General features: G+C 38.6%; 1 protein-coding gene across 1 annotated transcript in view; it reads right to left on the reverse strand.

The window, feature by feature from the left end:
- Positions 1 to 5,230: 5,230 nt before the first annotated feature.
- Positions 5,231 to 14,714, reverse strand: part of DDC (dopa decarboxylase) — a 52,205-nt gene continuing 42,721 nt past the window's right edge. Inside the window, exons 13-14 of the mRNA XM_005427977.2 lie at positions 8,952 to 9,053; positions 5,231 to 5,446 (exon numbers count right to left, since the gene is read on the reverse strand). Of these exons, the coding sequence (XP_005428034.1) occupies positions 5,231 to 5,446; positions 8,952 to 9,053 (318 nt within the window). The remainder of the gene's footprint in view (positions 5,447 to 8,951; positions 9,054 to 14,714) is intronic.

Below are 14,714 nucleotides of genomic sequence, written 5' to 3' on the forward strand. Positions count from 1 at the left end.
CTCTCCCCCGGTGCCGGTGTCTCGGCTCCCGCGCCTTGCCATCCCCGCTCACACCCTTCTGAAAATCCTTTCTGGTCAGGGCTTGGTTCGTCAGCGGAAGGTCAGAGCAGCCGAGAAGGGAGAGGCTAGAGAATGTAACAGGTTCTGTCATGTTTATTGCCTGTCCAGGCCATTTTCAGTGGCAGAAGAAAATGGGAATGTGGAGACCTGCAATTTCTGTGGGGCAGACGAGGTCTTTACCTTCACTTCGGTGATTTAAGGAGCAGGATTGCTGTGGCTCTTCCTGTGTCAAACTCGATTTTGGCTGCCCAAAACAGCAGGGCACCCCACCAGCATTCCCGAGCTGCCCGCTGTTTGTTCCTGTCCTGGCAGTCGAAGACCCTCTGGATGCCCTTTGCTCGGCTCGCAGGCGGCCAGGCCAGTGGCATCCCGGGCTGTGTCCTTGGCAGCAGCACTCCGTGCAGGACGGGCTCCAGAGGAGGGAGGTGCCTTGAATGACGGCCCAAGCGCAGAGCCCTAACCCTGGTGGTGACTTCGCGGCCAGAGATGGGTACCTGGCCCTTAGGCACACGAGCACTTGACCTCCACGGTCACCTATTTCATCTCCACCCCTGTGGCACCGCTGCAGGACCACCACGGCTGTGTCAGATGGGGATGCTTTCTAACACTCCTGAAATTCACAACAGCTGCTGCACAGCCCTTTTTGGGAGAACAGCTCTGACAAGGACAAGATGATTGACACTCTCTTATACAGGGCAAAAGTTGGTGGTCCATGTGGAAGTATCCCACGAACTGAATGTGGTGGTGGAGTCCCCATGTGGCTCACACCAACCCACGTTCAAATTAGCACACCAGTCTAGATGCAAATAAGCACTCTAAGCTGCAGTTACACCTCTGGTATTAAGGGAGACACTTCTGTGTGGGTGAACATTTTATTTCCCGTGAGGAACCTTTCCTGCAGTTACTGTCAGGTTTTTGTTATACATCAGGCTTGTTATGCCATCAGTGCAGACAGCACATTAAGCTAACTGTGCTGGTGTGCAAGCTATCATCTCAGACCCAGGTGGGCTAACATTTAAATAGCGTGTGGCACTGCTGCCATCAAATTTCTCCTGAGGCATGCTTGCCTGATTTCCCTGGGATTGCACAGAGGCAGGGAGCACAGCAGCCTTGGGAACTGCAGCCAGGCAGGACTGATGTCATGGGCCCCTTCCCCGTCCTACTGGATGGCACCAGAGCTACAAACCAAAGCCGAAGCTGGGCAGGTGGCTCCAGTGGGAGATCCAGCTGCAGCACTGTGCAGAACTTGGCAGAAGGGTAGGCACTGGCCCTTCTAGATATGGCCAGGTATTTTTCAGACTCCTGTTGCTGAGGAGGAAACTTCCTGCAGGAAAATTTGCCAACTCCCATTTGCAAAATAATTTGAAGGACACATTCAAAAAAAGTCTTTGGTGGTGAAAATCAGGGCACTGACTTGATAAGAGTGGGGAAGTTGGACCTCTTACAGTGCATCTGGCATGAATGAGACAAGAAAAGCTTAGTTAAGTACAAAGAGACAATAGCTGTAGTTTTGTTTTAGTTTATTTATATTGCCAATTAAAACCTATATGTGTGTTCAGGAGGTTTTGGGTACAGATTTTAAAGGGAGTCAACAGCTCACAAATCATAATTAGAGCATTAGACTTCTGATTATTTTCGGTTTAGAACACAGAAACTCTACATATGCTATACAGATATTATCCATTGATGGTTATTTAACCTGCCCTCAGCAACCACCCTGGTCTTCAGGATCCTCAGTTTTATTTCTTATTTGCTTCTGTCTTTGAGCAATTCACATGTATATATCTCAAGGTTTAGACTGCTGTTGTAAGGCAACTTCCATGTGATTACTACTCATCACATATGGTGAAGAGTAGTACTTCAACAACAACAGCCATGAGCAGAATCTTGTATGTAAATGCAAGAAAAAAATTAAAAATTTAATAATTATAATGCAGTTCAGACTATAATATATTACCAATACTTTCATAAATACATACATTTTCATTATTTCACCATCAGTAATAAAATATAATCTGTCATTAAGAATGTAAGTACTGTGCTCTGCTAGTTTAAAAAAAATAAATTGAGGTTCCTGAAAGTAAAAGTCAGGTTTTCCCCTCTTTCTCTAATAGCTGCAGTCTTCCTTGAGATGTGGATATTCTACTAAAGCACAGTTCTGGGATTTTCTGATTACTCTTAATATCAAACAGTATTCATCACAGGCACAGGATATATTAGCTTTTGCAGACAAGGCACAATAAATCCAGGTTAACATTAACTATTCATAAATACAGTGTTTCTCACTTACAGACACGTTGCAAAGCTACAGAACAGAAACAGCAGTTATGTTCTTTTTATAAATGTTCCTTTCAATGCTTCTTCTTGAGTTGATTACACAGCCCATATTTCCTTTTCAGATGACCTAATGTCAACAGTCTAAGAAGGAATTATCACATGGAGAAAAGAAGGTATGAGAGACTGAATACTATGAAGGCCTTCACTGGTTACATACTTGGATCATTCTAGAATTTCAGAAAAACCAGAACTTGAACTTCAGGTTTCGGTACTGGGCTAGGCAGAGGGAAATGTAATTCCATGGGTCTCATCACTGCTGTTTATTAAACACCTCTTTAAAAAAAACCCCAAAATTAACTTTTACTCCATCTATATTTTAAATTAGCCTTTATCTTAAATTCTTTGCCAACAAGAGTTTCTGTATCTGGAAAACAACCACTTTTAAAACTGATATCCAGATACTGGAAAATGTTTAATTGAATGTCAGTTTTGGCAGTATTTTCCCACAAATGTCTAAAGGGATCTATGTCTTATTCTGGGCTGTTGGGGACATTTCACTTCTCGTAGGTTTGGGTCTGCATCCTGCCTGCATCCCAGTTTTACAGCAGTTTGAGGCTCACAGAGGCATCATTCATCTGTGCTCTGGTTTCCATGGAGCAGATTTCCAGCAGAATCTTCTTATGTTCATTTTAGGGGTCCCTTACCTTAGGCCTTTCTTTTCCAATACTTATTAGTCAGATTTTTAATTTCAATTATAGTCACCTAAGCCCAAAGCAACTCCATTTCATTTCAGTGGAATTATCCTGGATTTACTCTGTGATCCAAATCTGATCTCTCTTTTCTTTTTTTTCCTGGACAGTTCTGGTTATATATTTCAGGTACAAAATCCTGGTCTGTCTCACAGAGAACATGTAATTCTTTGGCTCCAAGATTCTAGAGTTTTCATAATGTAAAAGTTGTAAAATTGTATCAGTGTGGAAGATACATGTTAGGGATGAAAACTGTTTTCCAGGTCATGAGATCTGAATAAGGTTGTTTAAAAAAAATAGTAGCAGAGAAAGAGAACGACTGCCAGCATTTTCCACTCTCTTCAGTCTACCAATCTACTGCATTGTGCTACCACAGAAAGGCTGAATTTCACATTGGTTCTGCTGAAGAGAATGATGCTATCAACATTTCTGACACTGTAGCTGACAGTAATGTCTTGTGTCAGTCACCTGCTTAAGTGTTCCTGGGTTTTACCAAATTCATTGGTTATCCCTTTCTCCATCTGTTACCTGGGAAATCAGTTCCTTATGGAAATAGCAATCCTTCCCAGTTTGCATCCCAGAAGGAAGAGATCAGGAAAGACAGAGGTAGGAGCAGACCACGTGCCAAATTAACTGTCCTGATCCATTTTCCCTGGTCTACTTGCAACTTCTCAACTGTAGGAAGTATGCTTGAAAGGCATGGAGGAGGAAAACTGAATGAATAGTTGTGCACATTGCTCAACAGACTGTAGAAGTTAATATGAGCATTAAAAAGGAAGATTGAAATGCAAATGTAGAAATGAATCCTACATATTATTTTTCTTGGAGCAGCTACTTATGTTGTTCTTATTTACACAGAAATAACTGTCTGGAATTTATGTTTTTAAAATGGCAAAAGTACTTTGTGACGTGATATTTTTCTGACTCTCACCTCTAACTTTCATTTTAGCTCTTTACTGTGCCTGCCTTTGACAGGATGATGTACCAATGGTTTGTGTCAAATATATATGATTTGACTTGCTCAGAAAGAGGTTTTCCAGTATTTTAATTTTCCATTCATCACTGTTAATGGAGGAAAACCACTGATAGGGGCACCAAAGCTGATTTTGGGGGTTTGTTCTCTTACTTCCTATTTTTATTGCCATTGCTTACTCTAATTTGAGAAACTAAGAGTAATATTTTTGATGTCACATTTCTTAGCACATTTTGTCAAAGATTTATTACACCATGAAGCAATCAAAATGGTAGCCATAAAAACAAATCACAGCTCAGTTTTGCAGAACACATCTTACAGACAATTTTCAAGTAATCTCTGCTGAAAATAACTTGACTAGAAATACAGAATACCAGGTAGCACATAGCATTTGACAAAACTCTTTAGGAGGAGATTTTCAGGGACTTCATTATGAATGATCAATCTGGAAATCAATAGCCAGCATAACCTATTTGCTGGAATTTGACAAAATTGCTGTTTGAAAAGCAAACCATTTAGGAGAAGGTAGAGAACCTGCCAGAAGCATCATTAGTAATCAGTTAGTGCTCATTCTGTTAAGTCTGGCTACGCAGTGAAGGAAGTCTTGAAGTCCTTTGTCCTTTGTTAATTTACAAAATTCCTGCAGCAAGTGTATCATGATATGATAGTGCCCCAAATCCTGGCAACATTTGTGCATGCCTATTCAGATACCAATGTATTTAGAACCTGAACTAAACTTCCCCAACCTGGGTTCTTCCTGCAGTCATTGTAATGTTAAATTGGTTATAAGACCTCTCAGTTTCATCTCTGAAGAAAGAGGGGGTGTGCTAGAGGTGAATGGGGACAATGGAGGGAGCACCAACCCTTCAATTTCCATTACTTGGTTGAACAAATGCTCTTGACTACAAACTGGTAAGAAATGACAGCTCAATTCTCCTTGGCTATGTGCATCCTGGAAACAAGCAAGATGAAACTACAGTACAGAGAAGGAATGGCTATGGTTACACTCAACTTGCTGGCAAGGATTTTGCTACTGCAGCTGGGCTATATAACAACAGGTTTTGTACTTTTTCCCTTCATAGTTTGACTTTCCCACCTGCACCTAAAATAAAACTTGGCAACACAGAGAAAGCCAGTTAATTACCTCATCTCCACTTATACTTCACTGCTGTTACTGCTGGTGGTGGTTTTGCTCCCATGTTTTCAGAAGATCAGTTGCCAGCTGTGAGATGTGCTGCCAGGCAAACTTGATGTGGGTGGATTCCACTGTGCGGGAACAAATAGCAAAGCGTAGCACAAACTTCTCTCGCAGGTGGCACGGGACCAGATGGATCTTCTTGGCATCATTTATGCTTTTTAGAAGTGCCTCATTTAGTTCATTTGAGCCCTGAAATCATTGTAATTCAATGGATATGGCAATGAATTTCAGAAACAATTCATGAAAGTGTAAATCCCACCAAGCAGCCAAGCTCAAGTAGCACCAGTAACAAGCAGTCACCTTCTCATCTCAGTGCTTTGCCATCAAAGGATCACAAAAAGAAGATGATGTAAGAGAGAAGTTTTGGGCCACAAAGAGATTTAGGGATTACTTTCAGTTTAGAAGCAGTGCTCACACTGGGGCATTTGTGATAGCTGACTGCTTTTTTGTGACCTAAGGTTGTGAGCTATGTTAAAAGCATTCATTATTGTATCTGTGTTATTACATTCTTCTTGGATCTAATCAAACAAACATGGGAGGAAGTTTTGCAGTGAGCTATACTAACTTTCCTCACTTAAGCATAGCTGCTGTGAGATTCTTTTAAATATGAAATCTTACCCTTAATTAAAAAAATTAATATATCCCTGGTGTAATTAGGTTTCATATGATCAGTGGAAACCCTAAAAAAGTATTTGCCTCAAGTTCTGTAGGAGTTACCCACCACAGAATCCATCAAATGAAGTACCTTAGGTACTGTGCAACCTTTACTCTTTCTATTACACCGATGGCAATACACAATTGCAAGAGATTCTGGGAGCATCTGCATTTTTACTGCAGTGCCCCCTTACTGGGCACTGACTGTGAAAGAAGAATTGCAAATGGGCAATCCCTCTGTTCAGCAGCAGTTGCATTATTGTGGCAGCATTGGTCTTCTTGAAAACACCCTGACTAGAAAACACCTTCTCTGAAATCCAATTGTGATTTTTCTGCTTAGCCTTTTCCATATAAAGCCAAAGCACAAAGCAGACAGTTTCCTACTGGCAGCAAGCGTAAATGTATCATTCTCACATTTTTAGATCATATTAAGAATTAAGAGTTGAACCCAAGTCAAAACTTTGTTCTGTCTTAGCACAAGTTATGATGAATTTGGTGTGAAGTCCTAAAATTCATGGCTTAGCCTTACTCTTCTAGGAGATATTGATGTGACTGAAATGCTTCTAACTAAGAAAATGGACCAACTTTGGTGTTTTGTAAGTCCCCACCTATTACAGGTCAGTCACTGCTGACAATGATGTCCTGCTTTCTTATCAAAGGCAATGCATTATTAAAATGACAGTCCTTGCCTTTAATATCAAATGCACAGCACTGACTTTCAGGCAATACAAGCACTTACATGATGTTAAGTTGGCAGGAGTGAAGGGAGGAAGGAGAAAGATTCATTTATCTTTCTTCTGCTCTACTCTCACAGCTCCACCTTAGGGCTGCTGTGACACTCAGGTGTCATGTCAAATTGAAGTTGGTACTGACTAATCCTCTCCCAGAGCTTTGAGAAGGCAGCTTTGATTGAGTCTGTGAGCTTCAAGAAGACAGCATTCTCACCCCCTTGGAGAAATTACTAGCTTGACTTGTATTCATCTGCAGTCATGACAAGGAGGCCTAAAACTAACCCTTTGGCATGACATATTTGATGAAATAATTATAATATGAAAGTCATAGGTAATTAGTCCATTTGCTCAACAGTGTGAAAGGAAAAAAATTAAAAGTTACAGCTAAGCAAAAAAAAAAAAATTTAAAAGGGCTCTCAAGAACAAAGGAAGTAAGAGAAAAAAAAATCATACTTTTACAGTGGTACAGTATTATATAGTTCAAGTCCTGTGACCCTTAATCCTGCTGTGACTACATAAAAGTTACAAATATCCTGCTTCTAAGATGTATGAATTATATGAATTATATGATTTTCTGAATTATAAAAATGACAGAAAGATTTTTGAAGGAGTGATATAAACAGCAAATAAAGCTGTTAAAATAGCTATAAAACCCTCCTAATTTGAAATCCTGCTAGGTTATTTTTTCTTTTTTTGTATAGGGTAGGCAAGAAATAAATACACTGCTCTTTTAACACTGGTTTTCAGTGGAATCAGGCCTTTATTCTACAACTTGTCCAAAGGTTTCTTTGCTAAAGGTCCATTATTTACCTCCTATTGTAAAATTCTCTTTCCCTTTAGATGTGATTTCTTCCTCTGAATCATGAGGGACAGGAGAACAGATGTAGATGAGTTACTGGTCTGATCAAAAGTGACAATTCCTGTGTTGCTATGCTCTATTTCACCAGATTTGTTTCTTTGAAGTAAATGTAGAGCGCTGACTAACAGCTGTGTCTGGATCTGCAAAACTGGTGTTTGCTTGTTCCATGTGAGAGAGCAGACTGCAACCAACATTTTGTTATTGAGCAATAAAAGCCACAGAATCTATCCCTCAACATCTTTAAAAAGTTCTTGTTAGGAGAGAGATTATATTCATGTTTCCATTGACTGAAAAAACTACATTCTGTAATCTGTCTGATCCCTTAAACACAGGGTCTTTTTAAATTTTATTTTAAACATTATAAATTCAAACAAAACCATTTTCCTATTCCAGGTGAACTCACCATTATTTTATTATTTACTTGTTAGTTTCTTCAAACATTTGCATCAAACTCAGGTAACTGGGGCAACTGAATGACTGAGAAAAGAATTTGTTAAAACAAACTACCCAGAAGGAGAAAAGATGTGCTTGGAAGCCTTCAGAAAAGCTAAAAAGCTCATTTAGGTATCATGTTAACTAGAAAACACTAGTGCTGTTGATGTTTTTGCTTGGTGGTCAGATTCAGTGTTACAATCCAGTCCTCTGCAGAGGCTTTAGCTGCAAGCTCCTCTAGAAAATTAGTTCTTTACCTAAACTGGGACACTGATCCCCTTTTAATGGCTGATTGAAACAAATGAGCTCTCCCAACTACTGCAGCTTTTATTTTCTAAGTACAGAATGAATTTTCTAGTTTCCATTGGGCTAGGTCTCCACATCAACGAACTTGGCACTTTGAGAGATTTTGGGGAATAAAAGGCCAAACAGGGCAAAAGGATCATGTTCAGCAAATAAAAAAAGCAGACCAGGAAGGCTGGCCTCCCATGTAATCTGTTCTTAAACACATCTTACTTCAATTTTCCCAGTTTCACCATCAAATTTTATAGATGAAAAAACAATCTTTAAAGAAAACAATTTTAAAAAGTATTTAGTGCTTTGATTTTTATCTTAGTATTTTAATAAAATTGAATATTAAATATATACACATAAGAAATTAACTTGACAAGAAACAAGTAATACACACCATATTCAGAAGTCTAGGGAAATATACTGAAACAGTCATCTTTATCAAAGCTCCTTACACATAGAATGTAAGTCATTTTATATGACTAGTTTAAACATTTGTTTGCCTTGACTGTATGTTTCCATACCTTAACATGCTTTAATTTCTCTTTGGCTTTTGATACAATTTTAACAAAATTGTCTAAAGCTTTTTTCTTTCATCTGCTTTGTTCTAAACAAACTCTCTTTACTTTCCTTAAAAAATAATCAACTCCAAAGACTGTATTCAGCTGCAGGTTCTGGTGTTGCTGTAAACCATGAGAGAGGAAATGGGAGATTTTAGCTGCCTTACCTTCAGCCGGAAGCAGACCAGTCCCAAAACAACCTCGGCACAGATCTCGAACCTTTCATCCTGAAGGACTAAGTGTTCAAACTGATGCGACAGCCTAATGTGCTGAGAAGAGAGAGAGTATCTGCATTGAATACATTTGATTCACCAAGAGAAAAGGTGTGCTGAAGTATTTTCCATTCCTTTGCTCTGTTCCTTCTGCTGCTGTGTGATAATATTCACATATTCCCATCTGTTTGTGTTAACTTCCATCCCATTTATGACTCCCAGAGACCATATGGAGCCATCGCTGTATTAGGATCTCAGTCTGTCTTAGGCAGTGCTGGTCTACTTCTTGAGACACTTCAGCACAATTTGATATGATACCACATTAAGAGGTAATAATTTTAATAATTCTTCTTTAGGTTTTATACCACTGTTAGTTTTGGCTGGGAATGGCTAAAGAATCCAGAAGTCATTAGAGGGAAAGGGGGAAGTGGACAGATATACAGGGGAAAAATTGTCACAATTTCAGTGAAAATTGAGCTGGAAAGATACGCTTTTTAGAATAGCTCACTTAATATGAGAAATCTGTAAAGAAAGGGAGAACTTGCTCACTATTCTGACCTGGGTGCTCAGGTTCAGTTGAAAAAAAGTTGATGGCAGTATAATCAAGAAAATGGACAGCAAATCTCAGCAAACCTGTTGAGAAGTTACTGAAGCAAAAAAGGATGACACTGGGCACAAAGCTAGAGCAATTATTTTGAAGCAGATGAAACCAAAATTCAAATAAATAGGAAAAAAACCAACAGACATATTAAAAACCAGCTGGGAAGTCTTATCATTAGTCAGTGATACTTGCATACTCATACCATGTTTTTCTTTGCTTTCTTTCAAAGAGAAAATTACTTTAAAAGTACTTTCAAAGAACCAACACATATCCTCATCAGATACCTGCAATATCCTCTCCAGTCCCCCTCCTACTGGCTATATCATTAGCTTAGTGTTCACTATTCTAGAAAAAGCCAAAAAATACAACCAAACTACCAACCAAAAAAGGTAAGGCAACAACAGAAACCAGCCATTTTAATTATAGTTTGTCTTCATGCAATAGCCAGTCTATACCAAAAATTATCTGAAACACCTAAAAGTCATGTTTAAAGATTTTTTAGCTTTTATATATTTACGGTTGCAAATAATTTTACAAAAATAAACAATTAAGCCCATGCTTTTGCACTTTGACTTTTTGTAAGTTCAAGGATGACTATTAAACAAAAATGAAACATATTACTTTGGGTCAAGGTTAAGTGTGGAATGTATCATCTCACAGTAACTTCTTCCAAAAGGACAAGACAAAACAGAAACTACAGAAAAGGGGAAAAAAAGAAAAAAAGTCAACACATTTTGCAATCTTAATCATAGCTTTCTGGTGTTTTTTTATTTCTTGAAATAGAAAAACACAGTTTAGATCAAATAAAAATATTTCTTCAAAGCCTTCATATTTGGCTTACTAGTACCCTATGTAACCAGCCAGTTGTTACCACTTCTGCTCTGCTGTTTGTTACCCCCATTTATCATCTCCCTCTAAAATTAGCCTGAAAGCTCTTTGAGTCAGGAATGAGACCAATAAATCCTCAATCCTTTCCAAGGCATTTGAATGTTCTGCTAATATGCAGAACGTGAATTTACTGCTGTGAAATCCAACCAGGACTATCTGCATACATGCAGATACTTGTATGCATAATAAGTGCATGAAAAGCGTATGTGAAATAGGCACAGGAGTTGTAATGGTCTTTTACTGTATCCTCCTATCCTCATCTTCTATAGCTTTAACAAAACATGTCTTTTAACACGACTCCACAGAATTCTGCACTGCATGTACCATGTCTTGGAAAACAAAGCCATAAAACAAATCATGTCCAATGAGACAAGAATTTCACAACTGTCCAGTTGTCACTAGCTGAATTTCATCAAAATTTATCTGGGTAAGAATTGAATACAGCAAACATTTAAGATCTGGCTTGGTGTGAGAAGTTTGTTCTAGAAAACTCCAGACCCAAGCTGTGCATTTTATAGCAGGTACTTATGTCCACTTCGTGAACAAAATAATTTTTCAGGAATTTGAAAGAAATTAAAGGAAGGGAAAATAGAAAATTTTTAAGTAAGTCACAAACCAAAATTCTGGAAGTATTTTGCATTCATGTCTGGATGCAAATACTTTTATTCACAGCAAGTCTTAACAAACAGCAATAATTGGTAAAGACACTGGGGGGCACCAAGCGTTTTAGATTTTACTGAACTGAAATAGGAGAAAGAGGGGATTTAACTGGAGTTTCATGTGTATAGCTTTGCATAAGTGCAGTTACCCAAGGCCCTGCACCTTTGAACTGTAAGCTGTTATCCTGAATTGCTTTTACAGAGATTGCTGCAGCAGTAAAGTTAAATATTATTAAGCCTGGAAGTTAAATATAATTAAGCCTGGAAGTTCAAGTTCTGTGGAACTGCAGGGCATTCAGGTGTCACACGTGCCTCTCTAAGTCCAAAAGCAGTACCCACGCTCTGGATGTGAGCATAGCAATAATTCACAGGAGGACACGTGTGGCTTTAGTGCTTCAGCTTTTCAAAGCCGGCAGATACACTGTGAAAATAAAACTGCAGGCACTGAAACTCAGAATAGGAAAGAAAGAGAAGTAAAAGACTGGCAGGCTGTTCTCAGTTTTCTGCTGAATGTGTACATACCAAGCCTGACCTATGGATATTTTAATCCTCCAAGTGCTTTTGATTTTGACATCTGTGTCAAGCTGTGTCCCTAGCACCATTACCTTGAAGTTGGCGTTCAAATATTATTTAACTTTTCAAAATTATTTTATTAGAGCTGTTATTTGATTTAACAAAAGTGTGGACATAAGCAAACCAACTCCTATACGGTTTCTAGAACTACCATTTGAGCAATCCCTCCATTAGGTGCATTCTCAGAGTGGAATCACATGGACTGTGTTAGTGTCCTGAAGTACCTTGGTATATAGGAACAGAATAACAGCCCCAGTCTTTGCAGTGCAATTTAGCTTGAAAAAAAGAGGCTTGTTATGTATCACTATTATCTCAGGTATGTAACCTTTGCTCTTCTCCAGAAGAGTGAGAAAGGAAACAAGGGATATAATTAATTTGGTTATTCTGGATTAAGGGAAGTGTCTTACATAATCAGTAATAGGAGCAGTAAACTTGCGAGGCACTAAGATGTGGTCCCTATTTAAAAAAAATCTGTATTTTCCTATGTATGTCTGTGAGTAAATAACTATAATTATGAATATAAATATAAATTTAAATTTAAATGCTTCTGCATTGAAGTGTTCAGGCTGAATTTTAATTTTTGAGCAATGCCTTCAAGAGCTAAAATAGCTTTTGATTGCAGGGAGCTTCTCTGAAGCATCGGAGAATCTCTGCAGTATGTTTATCTGCATATACTACTGTGTATATGCAGATAAACATACTGCCCTAGGCTTGATCACTTCATACTTTTTCTCCTATAAATTTCACTTCTTTGCCTGCCTTAGCCTGCATCCCACTACACTAAAGGGAAATGCTGTCACGAGAGTCTTTTTAACAGCCACTTGGACTGTGCCACTGTCCAGTTCAAATACTATCACTATTATTGCTGTTCTTTACAGTTCCAGTTTCTTGGACTCTACTGTTAATTTTTAATGGCATTCATTATCCTCAGTACACTGATTACTTCTAGTCTTAAGGAGGATTCCCTTGAGAGGACTTAAACCAACAAAGGAATAATAAAGAGATGGTCAAGCAGTTTGCAAATGAGCCATTTGCAAATGGGCCGTTAGGATTTCACATTTATACAGACTCTGAGTGGTTGGCATCAGTCCAGAAGACTGTTGTTGTTGAGTTTGCCCTCTTTTTACATCTCCTCTGTGGCTTTAGGACTTAACTCCAAAATTTGTATTTGTCTCTCCCCACATCCTTCAAAGATTACTATCCTCCCCTTTACCACTGCTTTAAAACCTGTACTTTGCAATAGATTAATATGACATGCTGTGTGTGAAAAGAGTGCATAACTGGAATGTTTGGAAAACAAAAAAAGTTACTGAATCTAAATCCAAGTCACACATTCTCATCTCCTGGGAATATTTTACTTCCTAAATGCCCTCCTCAAGCAAGTGCCAAGTTGCAGTGGTTATCCAGTCATTTTGATGTAGACCTTAAGGCTGCAAACACAACAAACATATATTCCTTAAAATATACTAATAAAAGGGGGGTAAAAATAATTTTTGTGACAGTTTACATCAAGAAAAAAAGTTTTTGAAGAGATAGTTACAGACATCTTTGGTCTCCCACACAGAAACTTGGTACCACACAACAAATAGTGTGGGTTCTTACGGATCTACAGTGTTTTTCCCCCTCTATATCATCTCAGAGGCTCATCACTCTTGAAAATCTCAAATCTCTTTGTAAGTAGCAGGCTGCACAAACGAAGCCTATAAACACTGCACAGATCTTCCTAGAATTTTCCATGACTTAGAAGCAAACCTAGGCACCTCCTTTCCCAGATTCTGGCCCAAGGAGCAGCTTCAAACCTCCACTCTTCTGCCCGACTCTGTTACCCTTTCCTCAGGGCAACTCCTTAATAACACAAGAGACAGAGAGAGCACTTCTTCCTGCTTCCCCAGCCCTCTGGAGTTCTCTGCAATACCTGCCTCTGTCACTGTCCCTAGGTCTCTTCTCTTGCCGCCTATGTCTACTCTATCACCCACTCAAATGCATCTCCAAATCATCAGATGCAGCTTCAGAAATAATTCTGGCATGTACAGGCCTACCCTTAAAACCCAGCTAAAAGTCCCAAGTACACAGGAGACAGTACCAGCCTGGGAGCAGGAACTGCCTGTGACCGCCTTGGCCAGCAGTGGGAATATAAAAGCTGTTATTTGAAAGTTGCTACAGCATTTTTAAAAGAAAACAGCTTCTCAAGGCATGAGCAATGTTAAAATTCAGCTAACAAGTGAAGCTAGATTCCAAATTATTTTTCATTTGGAAACTTGTCTATAGGTTTGAAAATTTAAACCAATGTCAGGCTGGTTTAGATACTTCATTACTACTCTACCAAAATAAAAGTCATCACAATCTACCTGGAGCTCATAATAATTTCTGAGAAGATGGGAAAAAGTACAAGATAAGAAACACATTTTTAATTTTTATTTTCCAGCTAGTGATATAATTTTATCAAAATATCTGAAAACTCACAAGAGATACCTTCAATTCTGCTATGTAACAAATGAAATGCAATTATTTTTTGAAATTAAAGTTCAACAGAGGCTTGCTGGAGATATAAATTAGGTTTATTTTAAGATGCTTTGGAACCCACTGCACCAGCATTCATTAGGAGTGGGTAAGGAGGTAAGAGGAGAAATTAATTTAATGGTTCCAATTTCAAGATGTATACAGTGAGAAAAATTCTTCACCTAATTATCCCTCTTTCTTTTCATAAGTTATTTTTATATCTGTACTGAAGAAAAATTTAGTCCTCAGAAATATAAACCAAACACACTCATTTCAACAAGCCCTTGGAAATCTTAGCTGTCTGAACCACCTTTACAAATGAGGAAACATACAAGGGTTTTATTTTGGAGTCAATATTTTTACGAAAAGATTCATTTGCTTACCCTTCCTGAACTCAATTGTCACAGAAAATATCAATGCTTGGTCCTCAGCTATGATTCTATGAAGACAAGCAGCTTTTGGCAGGACAGGCAGGAAAATATGTGGGAAACAGGGAAA

This window comes from Geospiza fortis, unplaced genomic scaffold (genome assembly GCF_000277835.1).
Source record: "Geospiza fortis unplaced genomic scaffold, GeoFor_1.0 scaffold362, whole genome shotgun sequence".
Taxonomy (NCBI): domain Eukaryota; kingdom Metazoa; phylum Chordata; class Aves; order Passeriformes; family Thraupidae; genus Geospiza; species Geospiza fortis.